This window comes from Loxodonta africana, chromosome 1 (genome assembly GCF_030014295.1).
Source record: "Loxodonta africana isolate mLoxAfr1 chromosome 1, mLoxAfr1.hap2, whole genome shotgun sequence".
NCBI classification, from domain to species: domain Eukaryota; kingdom Metazoa; phylum Chordata; class Mammalia; order Proboscidea; family Elephantidae; genus Loxodonta; species Loxodonta africana.
In genome coordinates, this window is record NC_087342.1 from 228,768,650 (window position 1) to 228,791,170 (window position 22,521).

At 41.3% G+C, this 22,521-nt stretch overlaps 1 protein-coding gene across 4 annotated transcripts in view; it reads left to right on the plus strand.

Annotated features, from left to right (window-relative positions):
• Positions 1-22,521, plus strand: part of TULP4 (TUB like protein 4) — a 309,012-nt gene that overhangs the window by 203,126 nt on the left and 83,365 nt on the right. For all 4 annotated transcript variants that reach the window (XM_064292791.1, XM_064292782.1, XM_064292784.1 and 1 more), the window contains one exon: positions 8,637-8,798. In XM_064292791.1, coding sequence (XP_064148861.1) covers positions 8,637-8,798 — 162 coding nt within the window. The remainder of the gene's footprint in view (positions 1-8,636; positions 8,799-22,521) is intronic.

Genomic DNA, 22,521 nt, shown 5'->3' on the forward strand with positions numbered 1-22,521 from the left:
GCTCTTAACCACTGCACTACCAGGGCTCCTGGAAACAGCCAGAACCTCACAAATGCGTGTCTGATAGGTGTGACCAAAGTAATTGCAACATCTTGTGATCTGATTCAGTTTTTTGTATAACTTTGCTTTTTGAAACTCTGACTCTCTAAACCTCGGGACTCCACTGAGCAGTTGTCACCATCACACTCTTTGTACTTTGGGAAGGCCTGGTTGCTTTTCGTTGTGTTGGAGGCAGATCGTATGTGAGGGTAGCCAACATCAGGACACTGGTGAGGGTGAGTCACCACAGGAGGCATGTGGCTCTGTGCACCTGAAAAATGTCTGGTGAGAATCATTTCGTGGCTGGAGGGGGACCATCTTTGAAACGAGCTCAGAGAAAAATCACACTTGTTAAAAGAAATGACAGTTGATCCTTATTACATAGCATACCTTGCATTGTCACAAAGTAATCCAACAGTGGCAAAAGCTGAGTGATGCTGTCACAGTTTCATTTCAGGAAATGATTGTGAATCCTTGTGAGTCTGGAGCGGGGCATGCATTCCTTCACAGGGCTGGTCACTGAGGGCGCCTGCGCCTGGCTCGGCGTCATGGGTGCATGTCTGAGAACGCTGTCTCAGCAAGCAAGAGCATCGCAACCCTTTGCAGTTCAAACACAATCAGAAGCAGAGGCGTTCTGCTCATTTCTCTGTAGCATTTGGAACTCGGTTCCCGCTCTTTTTGTTTTTCTAGTTTTCATGTAGTCTTATCACTCTTTGATGACCTAAGTTAATAAACCCAGTTAGTTCACGTAAACATCGTATATTATTCATGTTTTGTAAGTGTAAGACTACTTGTGTCTCTAAGAAGTACCTTTTCACTGGCACTATGTTTCTGCCCTCTGGTAAGAGGAAGTTTTTCCTTTAGAACAAATCTTTTCCGACATAAATGAGTTAAAATGCACGTAAATAAGCAACATTATCCTTAAAAGATGAAAGGACTTTACATTTTATTGCAGAATGTAAGTGTTCTCTGAAAAATGGTGATTTAAATTCTTAAGAAAGCTAGATAGTGTACTTGGTGAAACATGTCAGTGAAACCAGGGTTCTGAGTTTACCCAAGGAAGCAACTTTTTCAGCAACTTTGAGCAGCTGTCCAAGAGCTATGTCTCAAATCCATGCCATTGATGGAGACATGGTGATCAGGCAGCAAAAGCCGTGACCCTGTCCAGAAAACAGCAAAATGTTCATGTCCTTGTGGTGGTCTGTTCATTTATTTTATTATTACCCAAAATGTGACATATTAGTAATGTCACAAATTTTAAAAGACATGGAACATTTCTAAGTATAAGAATGGTGAAAATTATATATATAATAATTTTTTAGTTAGAAAAGATTAAAAAGAAACAAAAGATACTAACTTAAAAAGTAAATTAATGTGGTAGAAACAAGACCAATTATGATGATAATTAGAACAAATATAAATGAAGCAGATTTGCCAACTAAAAGGTAAAAGTTGACAGATTATGTTTTTAAAACCCTAGATATATGCTATTAAGAGCCAGACCTAAAATTAAAAGTTTAAAGTAAAAGGATGGAAAAGATACTATCTGGCAAATACTAAGAAAAAAAAGATATCTGGTATAGCTATAGCAATATCAGGTAAAATAGACTTAAAGACAAAGTATTGTTTGGTTGACAGAGCATTACTACGTAATCATAAAAGGTATAGTTTACAAAGAAGATGTTTTTCATATGTATGGATCTATTAATAATAACACCAAAATATATGAAAGAAATTGATAGAACTAAAAGGAAAATTTGATAAATTCATTGGTATACTCACTCGGAGGTCTCGAGAACAACAATAATCAACAAAGATATAGAAGATCTCAACAACACAATTAACACAATAAACTAACGGACATTTGTAGATTCTGAATACAACAGAGATTTTTTATCAAGTATACATGGAATATTTAAAAAATCTATCATGTTCTGCTGCAGTGGTGGTTGTTGTTAGTTGCCGTTGAGTCAATTCCAATTCATGGCAACCCCGTGTATGCAGAGGGGAGCTGCTCCATAACAGTTGTCATCTGAGGCACTTCTGGGTGGGTTTGAACCACCGACCTTCAGCTAGTAGTTGAGCACTTAACCGTTTGTGCCACCCACACACTTTTTCTGCAAAGGGGCAGATAGTAAATAGTTTAGGCTTTGTGAACCAGGAGGCAAAATCGAGGATACTATGTAGGTATTGTATAACAGGAGAGAAAACAGATTTCACAGAATTTAGAAATTCAGAACTTTATTTATGGATACTAAAATTTGAATTTCATATAGCTTTCACGTATCACAAAATATTTTCCTGTTAATTTTTCTTTAAATATTTAAAACCATTCTTAGCTTGCAGGCTAAACAAAAATAGGTGCCACAGTTTTCCAGCACCTGTTTCAGGGTATAATTAGAGCCTCAGCAAATTTCCAATGATAGGCCTCAGAATTTTAGACAATGATCTCTGCACACAGTGCAATTAGGCTGGAAGTTAATAACAAAAAGATAAATTTCAGAAATCCCTGCACATTTGGAAATTCAAAAATCATTATAAAACTCATGGGTTAAATAAATTTTATTGAACATTTATAAAACCTTAGATCTGAATGATAATGAAAACTTCACATATCAAAATTTTTGAGGTACGACTGAAGTGGTTGACTTGAAGTTGATTAAATATTTATATTAAAAAGGAATAAAGCTAAACTGAATGCTTTGAAGGCCAGTGTAGCAGGGCTAGGGGTCTGAGGACCATGGTTTCAGGGGACATCTAAGTCAATTGGCATAATAAAATCTATTAACAAAACATTCTGCATCCCACTTTGAAGAGTGGCGTCTGGGGTCTTAAACGCTAGCAAGCAGCCATCTAAGATGCATCAATTGGTCTCAACCCACCTGGATCAAATGAGAATGAAGAACATAGAGGACACAAGGCGATTACGAGCCCAAGAGACAGAAAGGGCCACATGAACCAGCGACTACCTCATCCTGAGACCAGAAGAGCTAGCTGGTGCCTGGCTACAACCGATGACTGCCCTGACAGGGAACACAACAGAGAACCCCTGAGGGAGCAGGAGAGCAGTGGGATGCAGACCCCAAATTCTCGTAACACCAGACTTAATGGTCTAACTGAGACTAGAAGGACCCCAGTGGTCAAGGCCCCCAGACCTTCTGTTGGCCCAGGACAGGAACCATTCCCAAAGTCAACTCTTCAGACAGGGATTGGACTGGACAATGGGTTGGAGAGGGATGCTGGTGAGGAGTGAGCTTCTTGGATCAGGTGGATACTTGAGACTAGGTTGGCATCTCCTGCCTGGAGGGGAGATGAGAGGGTGGAGGGGGTTAGAAGCTGGTGAAATGGACATGAAAAGAGAGAGTGGAGGGAGAGAGCAGGCTGTCTCATTAGGGGGAAAGTAATTGGGAATGTGTAGCAAGGTGTATATGGGTTTTTGTGTGAAAGACTGACTTGATTTGTAAACTTTCACTTAAAGCACAATAAAAATTATTAAAAAAAAAAAAGAAGGAATAAAGCTGTGATCATTAAGTAAGTATTTTATGAAGTTACCAAAAAAACAGGGTAAATCCAGTGAAAGAGAAAGGAAGAGATAATAAAAGTAGAAATTAATGAAGAGGGGAAAAATACAGTAGAGCAGATCAACAAATCAAAAAATTGGTTCTTTGGAAATAAATTAACAAAATAGACAAACTGCTGGCAAGCCTGGTCAAGAGAGGAAAAGAGAAAACTTGAATTTATGAATGAAAAATTGAGCGTAACTATAGATAAAGTAGAAATTAGAAGGTAACCAAAAGTGTGTGTATTGCCACCAAAAATATGTTAAAAACAGCAATAACAACCACCAAAAAAGGGGGGAGGGGCCTACAGATGCTGATACTAATTAGATATAACCAATCTCGTCATGGTATTAGTCCTCTTGGTTTGGGGGCTTTGGCCTGTATTTTCATGGAACAATCCAGTCAGTTAACGTAATACAGTTCTTAAACTGTATGTTCTACCTCCCAGTATGGTGAATAGTGTCTGGGGTCTTAAAAGCTTATGTGTGGCCATCTAATAGTTGTTGTATAACTGTTGGTCCTTTTTCATGTGGAACAAAAGAGAAAGAAGTAAACTCAAGAGTCAGAGAAGAACTGGACTACCGGACTAATTGTCTACATGAACCGCTGCCTCCTCTGCCTTGAAACCAGAAGAACTAGATGGTGCCCATCTACCACTACTGAACATTCTGATCAGGAAAATAATAAATGACTCCTGATAAAAAAGAGAGAAAAATGTGGAATAGTACTTCAAATTCTTGAAGAATCCAGACTTACTGGATCTGTTGAGGCTGGAGGAATCCCTAAGACTATGGCCCCGAGTTGTTCTTCAAACCTTGAATTGAAACTATCCCTGAAGTCACCTCTAAACTAAGTAATAATTTAGCCTGAAGAGCAAAGAATGTCACCCTTGAGTATTGTGTTTCATTAAAAAAAATAAAATACATATATATACGTATATGTGTGTGTGTGTGTGTGTGTGTGTATACAAAACCAAAGGGTCAACAGCTATTTTGAAGCATAGATGAGAAAGTTGGGGAACAGGGAGATTAAGTAAATGGAAATGAAACATCTAGAACAGAAACGATGAGAATGTTGACACAATGTGAAGAATGTAAGCATTGCCATTGATCATTATGTCTAGAAGCTGTGGGACGGGAGCAGGTTTTGCTGTGTAGAAACCCATTGCCATTGAGTTGATGCTGACTTACAGTGACCAGTGACCACACAGGACAAAGTAGAACTGCCCATAGAGTTTCCAGGGAGTGGCTGGTGGATTCAAACTGCCGACCTTTTGGATAGCAGCTGAGCTCTTTACCATTGTACCTTGCTGTGTATATTTTCACCAAAAAAAAAAAAAAAGCTAATGCAAGTATGGCAACATAAATTAATTTGATGCTGCTGAGTGGTAGATAAACTGGCCTTATTGCTCTACTTCGTGGTATGCTTGAAATAAAAAAAAAAAGGAAATTTAAAATAAAAAATTAATTAAGACCAAAAAAAGGTAAGCAAAGGCAATGAAAGGATGACTCCGTAATTCAATGGGGAAAAGAAAGTCTTTTCAACAAATAGTGCTGGAACAACTAAATAGCTGAATGAGAATATTTTAAAAAAAAAAAGCCCTTGATTCTTACCTCACACCACGCACAAAAATCAACTCTAAATGACCCATAGACCTAAATGTAAAAACTGAACTTCTCCTGGAAGAAAGTATAGGAGAAAAATTTTTGCAACCTTGACTTAGCCAAAAATTTCTTGAATAGGACACAAAAGGTGTGAACCATAAGAGAAAAAAATTGATATTGGGCTTCATCAAAATTTAAAACTTTTGCTCTTTAAAGGATACCTTTAAGAAAATGAAAAGGCAAGCCAGACTAGAGAAAATATTTGCGGTACACATATCTGAAAAAGCTTTTATATCCAGGATTTATACAGAAATTTTACAACATGATAATAAGGTCAATAACCTAATAAATATATTTGTACTTATATATATATAAACGTGTATCTCCATATATACATATGTGTGTATGTGTATATATATGACAAAGGATTTGAATGGATACTTCCCAAAAGAAGATATGCAGATGATCAGTAAGCACTGAAACACTGCCCAGCCTCATTAGCCATCAGGGGTATGCAAACTAAAACTGCGATACAATACCATGACACACCCACTGTTGTTGTTGTTGTTAGTTGCCTTGGAACCAGTTCCAATTCACGGTGACCCCGTGTGTGCAGACCAAATCTGCTCCGTAGGGTCTTCAAGGCTGTGACCTTTTGAAAGCAGGTCACCAGGCCTGTCTTCGGTGGCACCAACCCTTCAGCTAGTAATCAAGTGCCTAACCGTTTGTCTCACCCAGGGATTCTTGCACACCAACTAGAATGGCTAAAATAAAAAAGACTGATAGCACCAGTGTTAGAGTCTGGATCCTCTAGAACTCGCCTACACTGTTGGTGGGAGTGTGAAATGGAATAGCCACTTTGGAGAACAGCTTGGTAGTTTCTTATATGGTTGAACATACATTCACCATATTACTCAGCAGTAAATTCCACCCGTTGGTGTTTACCCAAGAGAAATGAAACCATGTGTCTACAAAGCAGTCTTCGACCTGAATGTGCATAGCAACTTTATAATAGCCCCAAACTGGAAACAGCCCAAATGTCCAGCAACTTGGATGGATAAACAAGTTTTGGTGTATCCATATGATGGAATACTTCTCATTTATGAAAAGGAATGAACTACTGGTAACACGCTCTTGAACACAAAAGACTCTCAAACCTGCTATGCTGAGCAAGAGCAACCAGGCACAAAAGTAAACACACTGTGTGGGGCCAAGGGAGAGCGTAGGGGATGACTGCAGAGGGGAACTTTATTTTATTATATGTAAATTATACTTCAATAAAGTTGACTCGTAAAAGGATAATTAATGCTTTCAACAACTAGTCAACAGTTTTGAAAACTGACATGAACTGGACAAATGCCTAAAATATATATATATATATATATATAATTTATGAGAACTGACTCAAAAAGAATAAAAAGCTTGGCTAGCACTAAAACTATTAAAGAAATCGAAGCAGTGGTTAAAAATCTTTTCACGAAAAAATGCAGAGGAAGTTGGTTTTTAATAGGCGTGTTGTACCAAACTTTCAAGTAACAGGTTATGCCAATTAATACAAATTCTTTCAGCAATGGAAAAAGAGAGACTAGCCTCCAACTCGTTCTGAGTTCAGCATAACCCTGAAAACAAATCCAGAAAAAGGCATTACAAAAAAGGAAATCACAGTTGTCGTACTCATGAATACACATGCAAAAATTCTAACACATTATCAAATCTACCTGTATAAAAGGATAGCATTTCACCTCCAAGTTGGGCTTCTTCTTGGAGTGCAAGAATAGTATAATATTGGAAAATCCATAGAAGCAATTCAGCACAATAATAGATTAAAAGAGAAAAAACATGGTCATTTGAATAGATTCAGTAAAAGCATTTGATAAAACTCAACACCCAAGTGTAAGTGCTGTTTTCCAAAAGATGTGGGTTTGTTTGTTTTTCATTTTCATTGAGGGAATATTGTTGGCAAGACTGAGAGAGGATATAATCAGAAACTCAGAGCTTTAGTATCCCTTCCTCCATGGGTCATGTTCTTTATTTTGTGAGCCAATCTTTTATATAGCTAAGAGATCATCTGTTACTGACCTCAGGGGATAGTTTTTGTTCAAGGTTTAAAGAATATCTCAGGGCCATAGTCTCGGGGAGTCCCCTACTCTCAACCAGCCCATTAAGTCAGGACTTTACAAAATTGAGGTCTGTTCCAGAATTTTCTCCCATTCTATCAGAATCCATCTACTGTGGCTCTGATCAGAAAGCTTGGTAGTGGAAGCCAGGCACCATCTAGTTCTTCTGGTGTCAGAGTAGATGAGGCCATGGTTCATGGAGACAGTTAGTCCTACAGCCTAGTTTTTTTCTCAGAGTCTTGGGTTTCCTTCTTTCTCTTTTGCTTTGGATGAGTAGAGACCAATAGTTTTATCTTAGATGGCCGCTCGCAAACTTTTAAGAACCCAGATGCTGCTCACCAACCTGGTATGTAGAAGAAAGACTTTACGAACTTTATTATGCCAATTGATTGAGTCGTCCCATGAGATTACTTGCCTATACACATACATGCTTACGTACATACTCATATACTCACATGCGTATTTTTTTATTGTTGTTGCAGGCTTATATGTGTCACAGCATTGCCAAAATGTCTTTTTTTCTTGTGTACATCTTCGCGACATCATTTGGTCAAGCTCTGCTCACTTCACCCATATTTGGTGTTAACCTGAGCTCTACTATTTTGATAAGTGACCAGCAAACAATGACGGAGAATCTGCTATAGCCACGCATGGAAGGCACTATATAACGGGCCGGGAGTAAGGACATGGGAGCCCACAGCCCTGGGATTGGCCTTGGCTTTGCTGTGTGACCATGGGTAAATTCTTTACCCCCACTGCGCCTACGTGTGCGTTATAAAATGGGGATAATAATGCCTTCCTCAGGAGATTGTTATGAGGCTCAGTGAGTTAACATACGTGAAGCTCTGTGACAGTGCTGACACATAGTACGTACTATACAAGTTTTGTCTTTGGTCATTTTTCTTACAGATTTTCACATAACATCATTCTAAGGCTGTCCCAATCTTAGCCTAAAAACTAATGACCTGTATCTGTTGTTGTAAGTTGCTGTCACGTTGGCTCCGAATCATGACTACCTTGTGTGTAACAGAACAAACCCACTCTGTTGTGCGCCATTGTCACGATCGTTGGTATGTTTGAGTGTTGTCGCTGTTGTGTCAATCCATCTCATGGAGGGCTTTCCAGTTTTCACTGACCCTCTACCAAACATGATATCCTTCTCTAGTAATTGGTCTTTCCTGATGAGTTTCCAAAGTAAACAAGCTGAAGTCTCACTATTCTGGCTTCTGTGGAACGTTCCTATCTGCAGTCTTTGATAAAAGTACCTTCCCTTTCAGATCACAAATTGACCTCCTCTCTCTGTGTCTGTCCCAAAGGTGAGTGATTTTACGTGGAGCCATGATGGGACCCAAGCACTCATTTCCTATCGAGATGGATTTGTCCTGGTTGGCTCTGTCAGTGGACAAAGGCACTGGTCGTCTGAGATCAACTTGGAGAGTCAGATCACCTGTGGCATATGGACTCCTGATGACCAACAGGTAATGCTTCTTATTGTGGGTGTGTTACATTAAACCACAAATGCTGAGAAACATGGGGAGGGGGGCGGGCAAAGGCTCAAAAGACTTTTAAAGAATCACAAAAGAACAATAAAACCATCTAGATAAAAATTAAAGCAAAATTTTAAATGAATCATAGATTGGAGAAGTAATATTTCCCATCAGTCTAGTAAACAGTGATTTAGTGATTTAATTATATAAAATATTCATACAAATTTATTTTAAAATCCACATAAAGCACCAATTGAGAAATGGGTCATGGACATGAATAAGTAATTCCTCAAAAGAAAAAGCTCAAGTAGTCAGTAATCATATGGTAGAATGCAAAATTAGTCCAGTAAAGGGATATTTTTCACTTATTAGCAAAAAAGGATAATAAGATACAGATGATTTTACTGAATATTGATGATTCCAACCAAGTAAGTATTTTCAATTTATTGTGGTAACAATATGTGTTAGACCTTGGGGAAAGTAATTTGGCAGAAAACATCAGAACCTTGAAAATCATCTTTGACTGTTAATATACTTTGAGGAGCCCTGGTTAAACATGTAATTAAGGAGCAGTGATTAAGTGTTCAGCTGCTAACCAAAAGGTCAACAGTTCAGACTCAACAGCCGTTCAACTGGAGAAAGATGTGGCAATCTGCTTCTGGAAAGATCACAGCCTTGTAAATCCTACGGGGCAGCTCTCCTCTGTCCTACAGGGTCGCTATGAGTCAGGAATCGACTTGACGGCAACGGCTTTGGTTAATATACTTCAGGAACTTACGTAAAAGACACAAAAGTGAAGAAAATAAAAGTTGTATTCATTAAATCATTGTGATAGTAAAAATTTGGCAGTAGTCTACTTGCCTAAAAAGAATGATTAAGTAAATTGTGGTATAACTACTTAAAAGATCATAAAAAAAAGATCATAGCCTCATTCAATAAATTATAGATTCTGGTTATGAAGATGATATAGCCATCTGGAAGTGCCCTTATGATACAACGCTAAGAGAAAAAACTCAGGATACAGAATGGTACATGTGGTTGATCACAACATCATAAAGCAACCAAAAGAAACCCATCCACGTGGTAAGAAGGAACTGGAAGGAAATGAATGAAGATGTCACGAGTAGTTAGTTCTTCTGTGGTGATGAGCCCCTGGGTGATTTTTTTTAAATCTAATTTCAAAACCTTCCTTAATGTGCCTGTTCTATTTTCATGATACAATATTACATAATAACCTTAAAAAATTATATATTGATAATTTATTATGTAAAATAAGGGCTGACTATTTAAAACTTCTGTATGTGAAACTTGTGTTTCCCAGATACAGCAGAATCCATCAAATGCCAGGACATTTTATGCAGAAAGTTTAGTATTAGCAAAATCAAGCAGTATGGTAATAGAACTACCATAACTTCTGTTTTTGAGCCACTTTTCTTACTGAATTGGTGGCTTGTACTCACTATATGTTTCCTATTTCCATTTCTTTAAAAACAAAAGAATATTTTTTCCTCCATCCTCAAAGTTAGTACTATGAGAATTACAAAAAGATGTTTTCAACTGAGTTTCCTCCCCCCAGAGGCATCTCATTGTCATTAGTGTATGTGTGTGTTTATACGAAGCACCTGGATGTATTTATTTTTATATGCTCACAGAGCAGCAGGGCGTGAGGGGAGAGGAGAGCCCAGTGGGGAGGTTTGCGCTGTGGCCCTGGCTCTGCTGTGCTCAAGGCACCTATCCTCTCCTTCATCCGCTTCCTCCCCTGGTCCAGGCTATGAATTACTTCCTGCCAATCCCCGGGGCCTTTGTAATGATCTAACAGATGTGAAAGCCCTAAAAAAAAATGTCAGTGGAAATCTTGGCTTCAGTCTCTCTGGAGTTCTGAGCCTGTGAGCCACTGTGAGGCTCCTCACGGTCCCGCAATAAGCTAAGCCAGCAGTGTCCCCAGTGGATTATACCCACACTGTGGCAGGCATGGCCCTAGACACTCTGGGAAGGAGCGGGGCACAGCTGTGGGCCAGTGGAGGAGACAGGGCCCATGAGTGTTCACCGCCACTGCACCTTGGCAGCACCATGGCTGAGGGTCTCAGAGCAAGGTGCACGGACATCCAGGCTGGAGTTGGGGGTGATTCTCTAGGGAGTCTGAGCAGATTTGTGGAGCTCATTCGATGCTGCTCGTCTGAAATGTGACGTGGGACCTGTGGGCCTGTAGGAATGGAGAGGGGACAGGAATAGCAGGTGGCTGCGCCCACGCCCAGAGCCTGGACCTGGCTGTAGACCTGTGGGGCCTGGGGAGAGAGTGGGTGCCACAGCCTCTAGTCCTGGCAGCTGCTTTTACTGGTTATATATTTAGGGCGGAAACCCTGGTGGTGTAGTGGTTAAATGCTACGGCTGCTAACCGAAGGGTCAGCAGTTTGAATCCACCAGGCGCTCCTTGGAAACTCTGTGGGGCGGTTCTACTCTGTCCTGCAGGGTCGCTATGAGTCGGAATCCACTCGACAGCACTGGGTTGTTTTTTTTTTTATATTTAGGGCTAATAGGATTGTATCTGAGGAAAGTGTTTCATTACCTTTTACAGTTTGATAACCACTGAAGCAGTAAGAGTCTTCGAGGAATTTCGTATTGAAAAGACCAGTGGGTTGGATACCCTGTTAGTCTTGTTTGAACTGAGGCATGAACTGGGTATATTCCTTCCCATTGTCTGTCATTCTTTTCTCTCTCTGGCTTGGTAGAATATTACCAAAAAACAGTGTGAGAACAGCTGGCGGGAGAGCCACCCTGTTTGTGAAACACCCTGAGTCCGTGCCGTTGGTGAGTGGTGTTTAAAGCAGGCCCTGCACAGTCTCAGGACATGGGTCTGAGGGTGGACAGAAGAGCAGACCTTCAGGAGGCCGACCACATCCCTCCTGTTTCATAGAATGTCCCTACTTTCATGTCGGTGTAAAACAGCCTCCAGGAGAAAGCCTTCTCTCCCATCTTGAGATCTCTCTGATTGTAATGGGGTTTTAGGCTACTTCCTGCTAACTTATATAAACATAAGATATAGTCTCTTATAAACAGTATGTATTTTATAAGCAGTGAGTTTTAAGTCAAGGACCCCTGGTGGTGCACTGGTTAAGCACTAACTGGAAGGTCAGCAGTTGGAACCCAACAATTGCTCCTTGGGAGAAAGATGTGGCAGTCTGCTTCTGTAAAGATTACCCGCTTGGAAACCCTATGGGGCAGTTCTACTCTGTCCTGTAGGGTTACTGTGAGTCAGAATCAGCTTGTAGGTAGTGAGTTTGGTTTTTTGGTGAGTTGTAAGTCTAGCTTTTTTCCTGTTTCTCATGTAGTAATAGTTTCTTCATGCTAGAGCACTGATTTATATACCCTTTTGGGGGTAATAACTACTTCGAATATCAGATGGAAATTGTAAACCCTTTCCCTGGAAAATCACACATACTATTTTAGGGAGCTCGTAGGATACAATCCATGGATTCTCCCCTTCAGATCCTGATCTAGATATTCTTAGAGGGGATTTGGGGATAATCTTACCAACTTTCTGTTATGAACATTTTCCGACATAAAGAAAGCTGAGGAATACCCCTCCCTAGGCTCAACAGCTGATACTTTGCCCTGTCTACACGCTCTCCCTCTCCCGTGCACACACACACACTCACATGCACTCACGTGCACACAGGCACACTCACATGCACTCACGTGCACACACGCACACTCACATGCACTCACGTGCACACACGCGCACTCACGTGCACACATGCACTCACGTGCACTCGTGCACACAGGCTCACATGCACACGCATTCATGTGCACACGCACTCACGTGCACATACACGCTCGTGCACACACACGTGCACACACACGTGCACACACACTCACATGCACACACAGTTTTTTGCAGTACTATTAGAAACCTTGGTGGTGTAGCAGTTAAGAGCTATGGCTGCTAACCAAAAGGTCAGCAGTTCAAATCCACCAGCCATTCCTTGGAAGCTTTATGGGGCAGCTCTACCCTGTCCTATAGGGTCACTGTGAGTTGGAAATTGACACAACGGCAACAGGTTTGGTTTCTTTTTGGGTTTTATTTGAAAGTAAGTTGTAGACATCATGGCACGTCACCCCTAAACATTTCCACATGCCTCTCCCAACTTTAAGATCCTGCTGCTCTATTATCACACCTAAGAACTTAGCAACAGCGTTAGCTAGCCTTCAGGCCTTCTTCCTGCCTCCCTCATGGCTACGAGAGTGTGTTTTATAGGTGTTTCTTTCTTCTTCTGTTACTGTGTTTGGAACCAGGATCCTGTTTAGTTCATGCACAGCGGTGGTGTGTCTCTTCAATCATTTAGTCCAAAACAGCTTCTTTTTTTAAAAAAAAAAATAAAATTTACTTTCTAAAAGAGCTCAGCATGGTTGCCCCGTGGATGCCCCACGCTCTGGATTTGTCTGGCGTGGACTCACAGCACCGGTCAGCTTGTTCTGTCCCCTGAGTTAGGTCTAAGGCCTGATGAGAGTTGGATTAACAATTGCAGCAAGAATACTTTATAAGCGATGTCACATTCTTCATCCTGAACCCCCTTAAAAGGCAGATAATGTCAGGTAATCCCACTGTTAGGGTTGGGAGGCTTGATGGAAGCTCCGTAAAAACAAAGTTATTTGCACAACACGTTCTTAATTTTACCTACTCTTACAGTGTAATTGTTTTCAAGTGATGTTATTCATGAAAGGCTAAAATCTGTCCTCCATTTAATAGCAAGACGGAATATGATCCTACCTGGAGCTCACATACAGGGTTTCCAACCGATTCATTCTGGTTCGAACCCCTGCTCAGAATTTGCATTTCTGCCCCAGATATACTGAATCAAAATCTACAGTTTAACAAGATCTCCATGTGATTCTTATGTATAATGCCTTTTGCTGTACTAGTGGTTCTCAAAGGAACCTTGGTGGTGCAGTGGTTACTGTGTTCAGCTGCTAACCATAAGGTCAGAGTCTGAACCCTCCAGCCACTCTGGTAGAAAGAGGTGGCAGTCTGCTTCTGTAAAGATTACAGCCTTAGAAACCTTATGAAGTAGTTTTACTCTGTCCTATAGGGTTGCTGTGAGCCAGAATTGACTCCACAACAGTGGGTTTGGTTTGGCTTAGTGATTCTCAGAATTGGTCCCTAACCAGCAACGTTAGCATCATCACCTGGGATCTTGTTAGAAATGCAGATTCTCAGCAGGGGTTTGAACCTGTATGAAACCTTTCAAAGCCTTGCTTTCAAAGCTAGGCAAGGATTCATTTAAAAAGTATCTTGGAGACTAGGAAATACACAGAAGTGATGGTGGTATGAACTCTGCTCGGTAAACCTGGGATACGTTTATAAATAGAACAGTGTTTGCAGGGCTTGGGAGAAAAAACAAATGGCATAAATAGAAAATGTCACAGAAATCAATGTGAAGTATGGCTGGAATAATACCTGTGATTCCTGAGTTCATCATGAGTGATGCAGCTGGAAAGATTTTGCAGTAACCAGGAAGCGCCCACATATAGCTCCACTTTCCCCAGGGGGTTGGAAGAAGGCCGTGCCGCTTGATATATGAACGTTCTTTGAGACATTGTTATCGATTCACTTATGCCCCTACCCCCACCCCACCCCCCACAAAAAAATATGTGTTGGAATCTTGACTCCTTATACCTGTGGTTGTGATCCTGTTTGGAAATAGTGTTTCTTTCTTATGTTAATTAGATCATACCTGAGTAGGGTGGGTTCTCAATCTAATCACTCTTGAGTTATAAAAAGAGCAGATAGCCACACACACACACACACACACACACACACACGGGAAGACGGACAACATGTAGGAATGCCCAGGGCTATCTACAAGGAAGGAATCAACACAGCTAAGATCCTAATTTGGGCTTTCAGCCTCCAGAACTGTGGGAAAATAAATTTCTGTTTTTAAAGCCGCCCACTTGTGGTATTTGTGTTACAGCACCACTGATAACTAAGACAGACATGTGCATTTAAAAAAATCCTCCCAGTGTGTTTTGAGACTTAATTGAACTTCAGTTCCATTTGAAAGCCTTTCAGCTAAAGGAGATTTTTGAAACCTGGAGATGCAGCGTTCATTAAGAAAGGGAGAAGCAGGAGGAGGAAATGGAACGTGTGGCTAATGGTCTCCCTCAACAACTACCTCCTTTGCCATGAGACCAGAACTGGATGGTGCCCAGCTACCACTGTTGAACGTTTTGATCCAAGATTCCGTAGCAGAATCCTGACCAAAAGGGGGGAAATGTGGAACAGAATTTTAAGTATTAATGGAATCCAGACATTCTAGAGCCATTGAGGCTGGATAAGCCCCCAAAACTATTGCCCTGAGAGTCTTTAAGCGATAAAGCAAAAATATCCCCTGAAGTCTTCTTAAAACAAACCAATAGTTTGGCTTAATTAGTAAAGAATATCTGCCTCGAGCATCGTGCACTTTTATGTAGCATCTATATGGGATCAAATTGACAATAGCAACTCGAAAGGTTAGATAGGGGCCAGTGAGTTTATGTTAACGGAGGGAGAACAATTTGGAAAGGAGGGTGAGAATGGTTACGCAACATGAAGAATGTATCAGTGTCACTGACTTCTACATGTAGAAATTGTTAAGTTGGTGTACTTTGCTGTGTATATTTTCAACAACAACAAAATTAAATTATTTTTCAAAAAGAAAGAAAGATAGGGGCCCTGGCACAGCGTTCTGTTTCAGGGCCTGCATGTGGCTCCCTCTGACGAGGACAGTGACCAGTGGAGTCTCTAGATCCACTGGGGGTAGGCCAAAAGGAAAGAAGTCTTAATTTCAACTTTGAGAAATTCCATTTAAATGAGGAAGACTTTTGTGAGAACTGCCCTGAGGAAAACAGCACAGCTAACCCTGCTTGGGGAGAGGACTACCTGTGCTCCTGCCCTTGCTGGAAGAGCCCCTGTGTGGAGGTGAGGGGCTGTGACTGGGTACCTACCTCCTGCACCCCACCTCTACTGTAGCCCCAGCAACGTGGCACGTGCATAACTCGAGTGCATGAACCCCTTTTTTTAAATCATGAGCCAACATGATTTTCTGTGTTAATGTTCTGAAATTCTCCTTGTTACCCAATATGCCTCTGGCAGGTAGTCATGATGAACATCCTAGAATTACGTTTAGGACATTTATAGCCACAAGAAGGAAACTTTAAGGCTCATTTCCTTTAATGAGAACAGAGTCAGTGTTTAAAAAAAAAAAAGACAAATGCTTAGTCTTCATACATTTTGCAAGTGCTGATAATTAACTAATCCATGAAGTTTGTTCAGGTGAGGAAGGAGGCAAACCGTGATTCACTTATACAGCAGAGGCTAAAATGTGATGATGAACTTAGAAAATATATCAGGAGCACAACCCTGTACAATAAAACCAAATCAAACCCGCTGCTGTCAAGTCAATTCCGACTCATAGTGACCCTATAGGACAGAGTAGAACTGCCCCATACGGTTTCCAAACATATATCTTATGTTTCTAGCCTTTCTAGAAAAAAAATATGTATTTTTCATGTAGCCGGAGTGTTTAAGTGTTCTTTAGAGAAGTTAAAACCAAAACCCGTTGCTGTCAACTCAGTTCCAACTCATAGTGACCCTATAGGACAGGGTGGAGCTTTCCCGTAGGGTTTCCAAGGAGCAGCTGCTGGATTCAAACGACCAGCCATTTGGTTAGCAGCTGAGCTCTTAACCATGGTGCCACGAGGGCTCCAGAGAAGGTAATAGTTCTACAGAAATACTGTTATACTCACTTGACATATTAAATGAGTGGAATATTACTCAGTGATCAGAAGAACTGGTGATCAAGCCACAGAAGGACGTGGAGGAACCTTAAATGCATACCGCCAGGTGGAAGAAGCTATTCTGAAAAAGCTGCATATTGTAAGATTCCACCTACTCCGGAAAAAGCAAGACTGTAGAGGCAGTGAGATGATCAGAGGCTGCCAGCAGAGAGACCCAGGTGGAGCACCGGGCGTTTTAGGGCAGTGAAGCGATTCTGTATGATCCTGTGGTGGTAGACACATGACATTATGGATTTGTCCAGACCCAGAGGACTGTACAACACAGAGCGTGAACCCTAACGTAAACTGTGGATGTAAGCTGATAGTACCCTATCAGTATTGGTTCATCAGTTGTACCAAATGTATCCCAGGAATGCCAGGTGCTAATAGGAGAAGCAGGGTGCAGGAGGCAAAGGGTAGGTGGTCACGCTTTGTATTTTCTGTAAACCCAAAACTGCTCACAAAAATTAACCTCTATTCAGAATGTTAAAAAAAAAAAAAGACTGATTAAACAAAAAAAGTATGTGAACTGAGTTTTTTGTAAATATGATTGTATTTCACATATTTATGATTGTATTTCACATATTTAAGATTTAAAGGAGTCTCCCTATTTATGTAGACATTTTGGAAAAATTGCCATTGTTTAGAGGGAGATGTTTGGTGAAAGGAGAATTCTTCACCTAATACCTCTGTTTACTAAGTGTTTAGATTTTAGATTTGCAAGAATAAAGGTAATGTTTGTTTATAAATGCGAAAACTTAAAAAAAGAAAAAAAGGTTGGGCGGCCTTAAATACTTAGACTAATATTTTTGTAGGCACTTTTAAACCATGATTTCAAATAAGGTCAGAGACAATCTGGGTTGGGTCGATCGGTAGTAAATAGTCAAGGTTAAATTTTTAGTTTCTCAAGTCTTCCCGTGCGCCACTGTAGGTGGGTAACATTTTCTTCTCTAGCCTGAGTGCTGCTGGGGTTTTGGTTTTCCAAGACAGAGGGAATGTTTTGTTGTGATGGGTTTTTTGCTTTTGGTTACAAAGGGTAGTTCCCAAACCTCTCCTCGTGCACTAGAGGGAGGTTTTTCACAAACTGTGGTTTCTCCCTTCAGTTTAAGTTTTTCGCAAACGTTGCTGATGTGGCCAGTGAGCCTCAGTCCACTGCAGGAGTTGTCGTTGTGGTTGTTGTGAGGTTCCTTGGAGTTGATTCCGACTCAGCAACCTCATGTGACAGAGGAGAGTTGCTCCATAGGGTTTTCTAGGCTGTATCTTAAGGAAAGCAGATCACCAGGTCTTTCTAGCGAGGAGACAGTGGGTGGGTTCGAACCAGTAACCTTTTGATGAGCGGCCAAGTGCCTAACCATTGCGCCTCCAGGGCTCCATCCTGGTAGAGGTAGCGCATCAAAATAATGAAAAGGGGTATTTCAGTGCATGACTTTTAATTCATAGATTTTTTAAATAATTAATGATGTGCAACCTCTTTTCAGAAATCCTGATTGATGAAAAATGGACTGTCCTAGAAACTCATTTGTCCTGAAAGCTTTTACACACTCACCAATTGAAAAGAATACGTATTTGTTTAATTTTTTTAATGACTTACTTTTGTTGTGTTGAGGATATGCACAGCAGAACATACACCGAATCAACAAAGTCCACGCGTCCAAGTCAGTGACGTTGCTTACATTCTTCCTGTTGTGCAGCCCTTCTCACCCTCCTTTCCTGAGTTGTCCCCCCTGTTGACATAAACCCTCTGTCCCTGAAGTTTCCCAGCTAATCTCTCCAGTTGCAGTTGGCAATTTGATCCCATATAGATAGTTCTTAAAAGAGCACAGTGCTCAAGGCAGGCATTCTTTACTGGTTAAGCTAAACTATTGTTTGGTGTAAAGAAGACTTTAGGGGGTATTTTTGGTTTAAGGTTTAAAGATTACCTCAGGACAATAGTTTTGAGGGTTCATTATTCGTTTACATTTCAAATAAGAGGTCCTGGCTCCAGTACCAACAAAAAATTCAAGGAGATTTGCTAATTCCCCAGAAGTATTCTTAGGAATAAATGAGGTTGTAGGGATTTTTAATTCTGTAATTTGTTTTAAATTGGGTTATGAAAAAGAAAATCTCAGTAACAACAACAGCAAAAAAAAAAAATGAATTCAGAACCATTGTATTTGGCCATATTTGCTTTTTTACCTCTTTCTTCTTTGTTATATTTAAAGCGAACCCCAGACAGCTTGTCATTTGACACATGCACTCTTCAATATAAATCTCTAAAAAATGTGACCGTTTTCTTCCAGAGCCACAGTGCTGTTCTCAGTCCCCCACCTTCTTTCCTCTGGAGAAGGCTCCTGTCAGATTAAAATCAATCGTTTGCCTGGAATTTGGGCACATTTTTTTACTGCGTTAGAGAGACACAGATTTATTCGGAAGGTTTTCCTTCTCTTGCATTGTCAGACAAGAAACAGTATAGCAAGGGGACTTTAAAAAGTGAGGTATTCCCACCCTTGGCTTTCTCACCTGAAGCGTGGTGCTGCCACCATTTTTTAAGTAAGAAGTAGTCACTGATATTCCGCATCCAGGTAATGACTAACACGTGGATGAGGTCCACTCTTCAACAGAAAGGCAACAATTTCTTATTTGCAAGTATTTTTTATTCACCTGAGGATATGCTTCCCCCTGCTGTGTCTTTCAGGGCTGGTTTTTGGAGTGACCCAGCTGAGTGCCCGCCCTGTGCCCTCTCCCTTCCTCCAGTGCACCTGCGCAGTGTGTGTCCCGATGCACCTGGTCCTTTAAGATAGTTATTACGGGTTTAGCTCCCTAAAGCCCAAAGGCCACTGTGACTCAAGGTCATTGTGCTCAACACCACGGAACAGAACACGGACCTCTCTCCTGCATAGGCTCATGTGCAAATGGCTTCTTTTTTAGAAATGCGCACACCGACTAGTGATGTCACAGTGGTCCGATCCTGTGCTGGCGACCCTCAATGGTGAGTGGGCTGTGAGCAGGTCAAAGGGCCTGTGGCAGAGCGCCTGGTTGGTGAGGCGGGGGGAGTCCACTGGGGGAGCACGACTCGGAAATGGGCTTGACTCACTCTCCCTCCCCAGTGGACTCCCCCCGACGTTTTCATAGTGCCTGCACTGCCCAAGGGAAGGCCGTCTGCGTTAAGCCGTGCACTGAACATATGTAGGGGCGGTTCTTGCCATCACAGGCCAGGAGCACGTGAGTAACAGTCAAGCAGAATAATGGAAATAGACTAAGAAAGGAAGCTGGAGGTGCCTCCATCTTCATGGACATCTTTATACAACTACTGATACTGTTTACTTTAAATTTTTTCTTTTGTGTGTGTGTTCTGGAAACCCTGTTGTTGAACTCTTTGTGGGAGAAAATAGACTTCCTTAGCAGAAACGGTTGCAGCTACTGTTTGTACTTTCTCTTTCATTTTCTTTTGTCAGTGTTGATTTGGTTCTTTGATCATCTGGCCAGAAAGACTTTTAAAGACTAAGTTTCTCTTTGTTAAGTTTCCCAGTGTCGTAGATCCTTGATAAATCGCTGTATTAGAACACTCTCAGCATAGGTAAATTATAAAACACACTAAAGATTTTTTCCTGAAAGTTACGTGTAATTGATGAGGTAGAGAATGAAAAGCTGGAAGGCAGTTACTCGTATGCACTGGCTGTTACTGCGTACACCTTCTTGAGACTATATCAGACACCTACATTTCTTTAATGCGAGATTTCCTTCATCTTAAGGAGCCCTGGTAGCACAGCAGTTAAAGCACTCGGCTGCAAACTGGAAGGCCAGAGATTCGAACCCACCAGCCACTCCACGGAAGGAAGATTTGGCAGTCTGCTTCTGCGTAAATTTACGGCCTTAGCTAAAACCCTCTGACCTGTAGGGTCATTATGGATTGGAACTGACTTGGTGGCAGTGGGATTGGATTCCTTCATCTTTATTAACACCACAGCACAGTGATGGCTTTGGCTTTGATGCAGAGCTCTGGCCTGAACACCAGTGTTTAAACTACAAAATGGAGAGTGTCATAATTGAATTATATCCCCCCAAAAATACACCAGCTTGGCTAGGCGATGTGTGGTTGTCCTCTGTTTTGTGATTTTCCTGTGTGTTAAAAACCATAATCTTTACCTTTGGTTAAAAGGATTAGGCTGGGACTAGAACACTACCCTTACCCAGGTCACTTCCCTGATCCAAGATAAAGGAAGTTTCCCTGGGGCGTGGCCTGTACCAGCTTTTATCTCTCAAGAGGTAAAGGGAAGCTAGCAGAGAGTTGGGGATCTCATACCACCAAGAAAGAAGCACCAAGAGCAGAGCACGTCCTTTAGACCCAGGGTCCCTGTGTGAAGAAGCTTCTCATCCAGGGAAACATTGATGAGAAGGCCAACAGAGCAAGAAAGCCTGCCCCTGGAGCTGACTCCCTGACTTTGGACTAGTAACCTACTAGACTGTGAGAAAATAAATTTCTCTTTGTTAAAGGCATCCACATGTGGTATTTCTGTTAAAGCAGCACTAGAGGACCCACCCCTCAGCCCTGGCTGTCCTGTTCTTCTGCCCCTTGGGCATGGTAGCCCCACTCCCTCAGCTTTGAGTGGCAGCCCCATCCCCTGGCACACCTTAATGGCAGCCCCATACTCCAGAACCAAGTTGGCAAAGACCTGACTCTGAAACCTAGGAGGCTGTGGTCCCACCCTTTGAAATTGAGAAAGCCCTGCTTCCTGTGCTCCTTCCAGCAGTTCTCTGATCTCCAAGCTGCTCCAGGGATGGTCCTTTTCTTTTCTTGGGGGACAACAGATGTAGCTCCTTTAGCCTGTTTCCTGCCTGTAGAATTCCAAGAGGCAGGCAGTATTCTTTCCTTTCATTCTTTCTCTCTCCCCTTCATTCTAGGCAGGTGGGTTTCCTGCTGTGGTAGTTGGCTAAATCCATCAGTTGCAGGCTTAAGCTCTTTAACGAAAGATTGTGTAGCCATATCTTTGGTGAACATTCTAGGATCGTGTTCTTAGTTTGTACAACAGAGTTTTCCAAATCTTTCTCCAAGTTTTGTTTTCATTTTGCACAGTTTAGTTTTAAGTCCGCCTCTTGCCTTTCACATTTTACTTTAAGTGACAAGGAGGAACCACATGGCCCATTTAAGATCTTGCCTAGGAATCTCCTCAGCCCTATATCTAAGTTCATCACTTACAAGTTCTACCTTCCACTGAACTTTTGAACATAATTCAGACAAGTTCTTTGCCACTGCATAAAATGCATCACCCTTCCTCCATTGTCCGATGACATATTAATTATTTTCTTTTAAAGCCTCACTAGAAGCACATTTAACAGTCACATTTCTAGTAACGTTCTGTTGCTGGCGCCATATGTATTCTCCAGGAGGACAGAGACTTTCTCTATAGCTCTCCTCACTTCCTTCTGAACCCTCACCAGAATTTCCTTTAATGTCCATAATTCTACCAACAATCTCATCAGGACAATCTAGGGTTTTCCTCTTAGGCACTGTAAAACTCTCACAGCTTCTACCCATTACCCAATTCCAAAACTGCTTCCACATTTTTGGTATCTGTTAGAACCTACTCTTCCGATACCAAATTCTGTTTTAGTTATCTAGTGCTGCTATAACAGAAATACCACACGCGGATGGCTTTAAGAAACAGAAATTTATTTTCTCACAGTTTAGGAGGCTGAAAGTCCAAATTCAGGGCACTAGCTCTAGGGACAGACTTTCTCTCTCTGTTGGCTCTAAGGAAAGGTCCTTGTCTCTTCAGCTTCTGTTTCCTAGTTCCTTGGAGATCTCCATGTGGCTTGTTGTCAGTGTTTCCCCTGTCTCTCTGCTGCCTTGTTTAATCTCTGTATCTCAAAAGAAATTGACTCAAGATACAGCCTACACTAATCCTGCCTCATTAACATA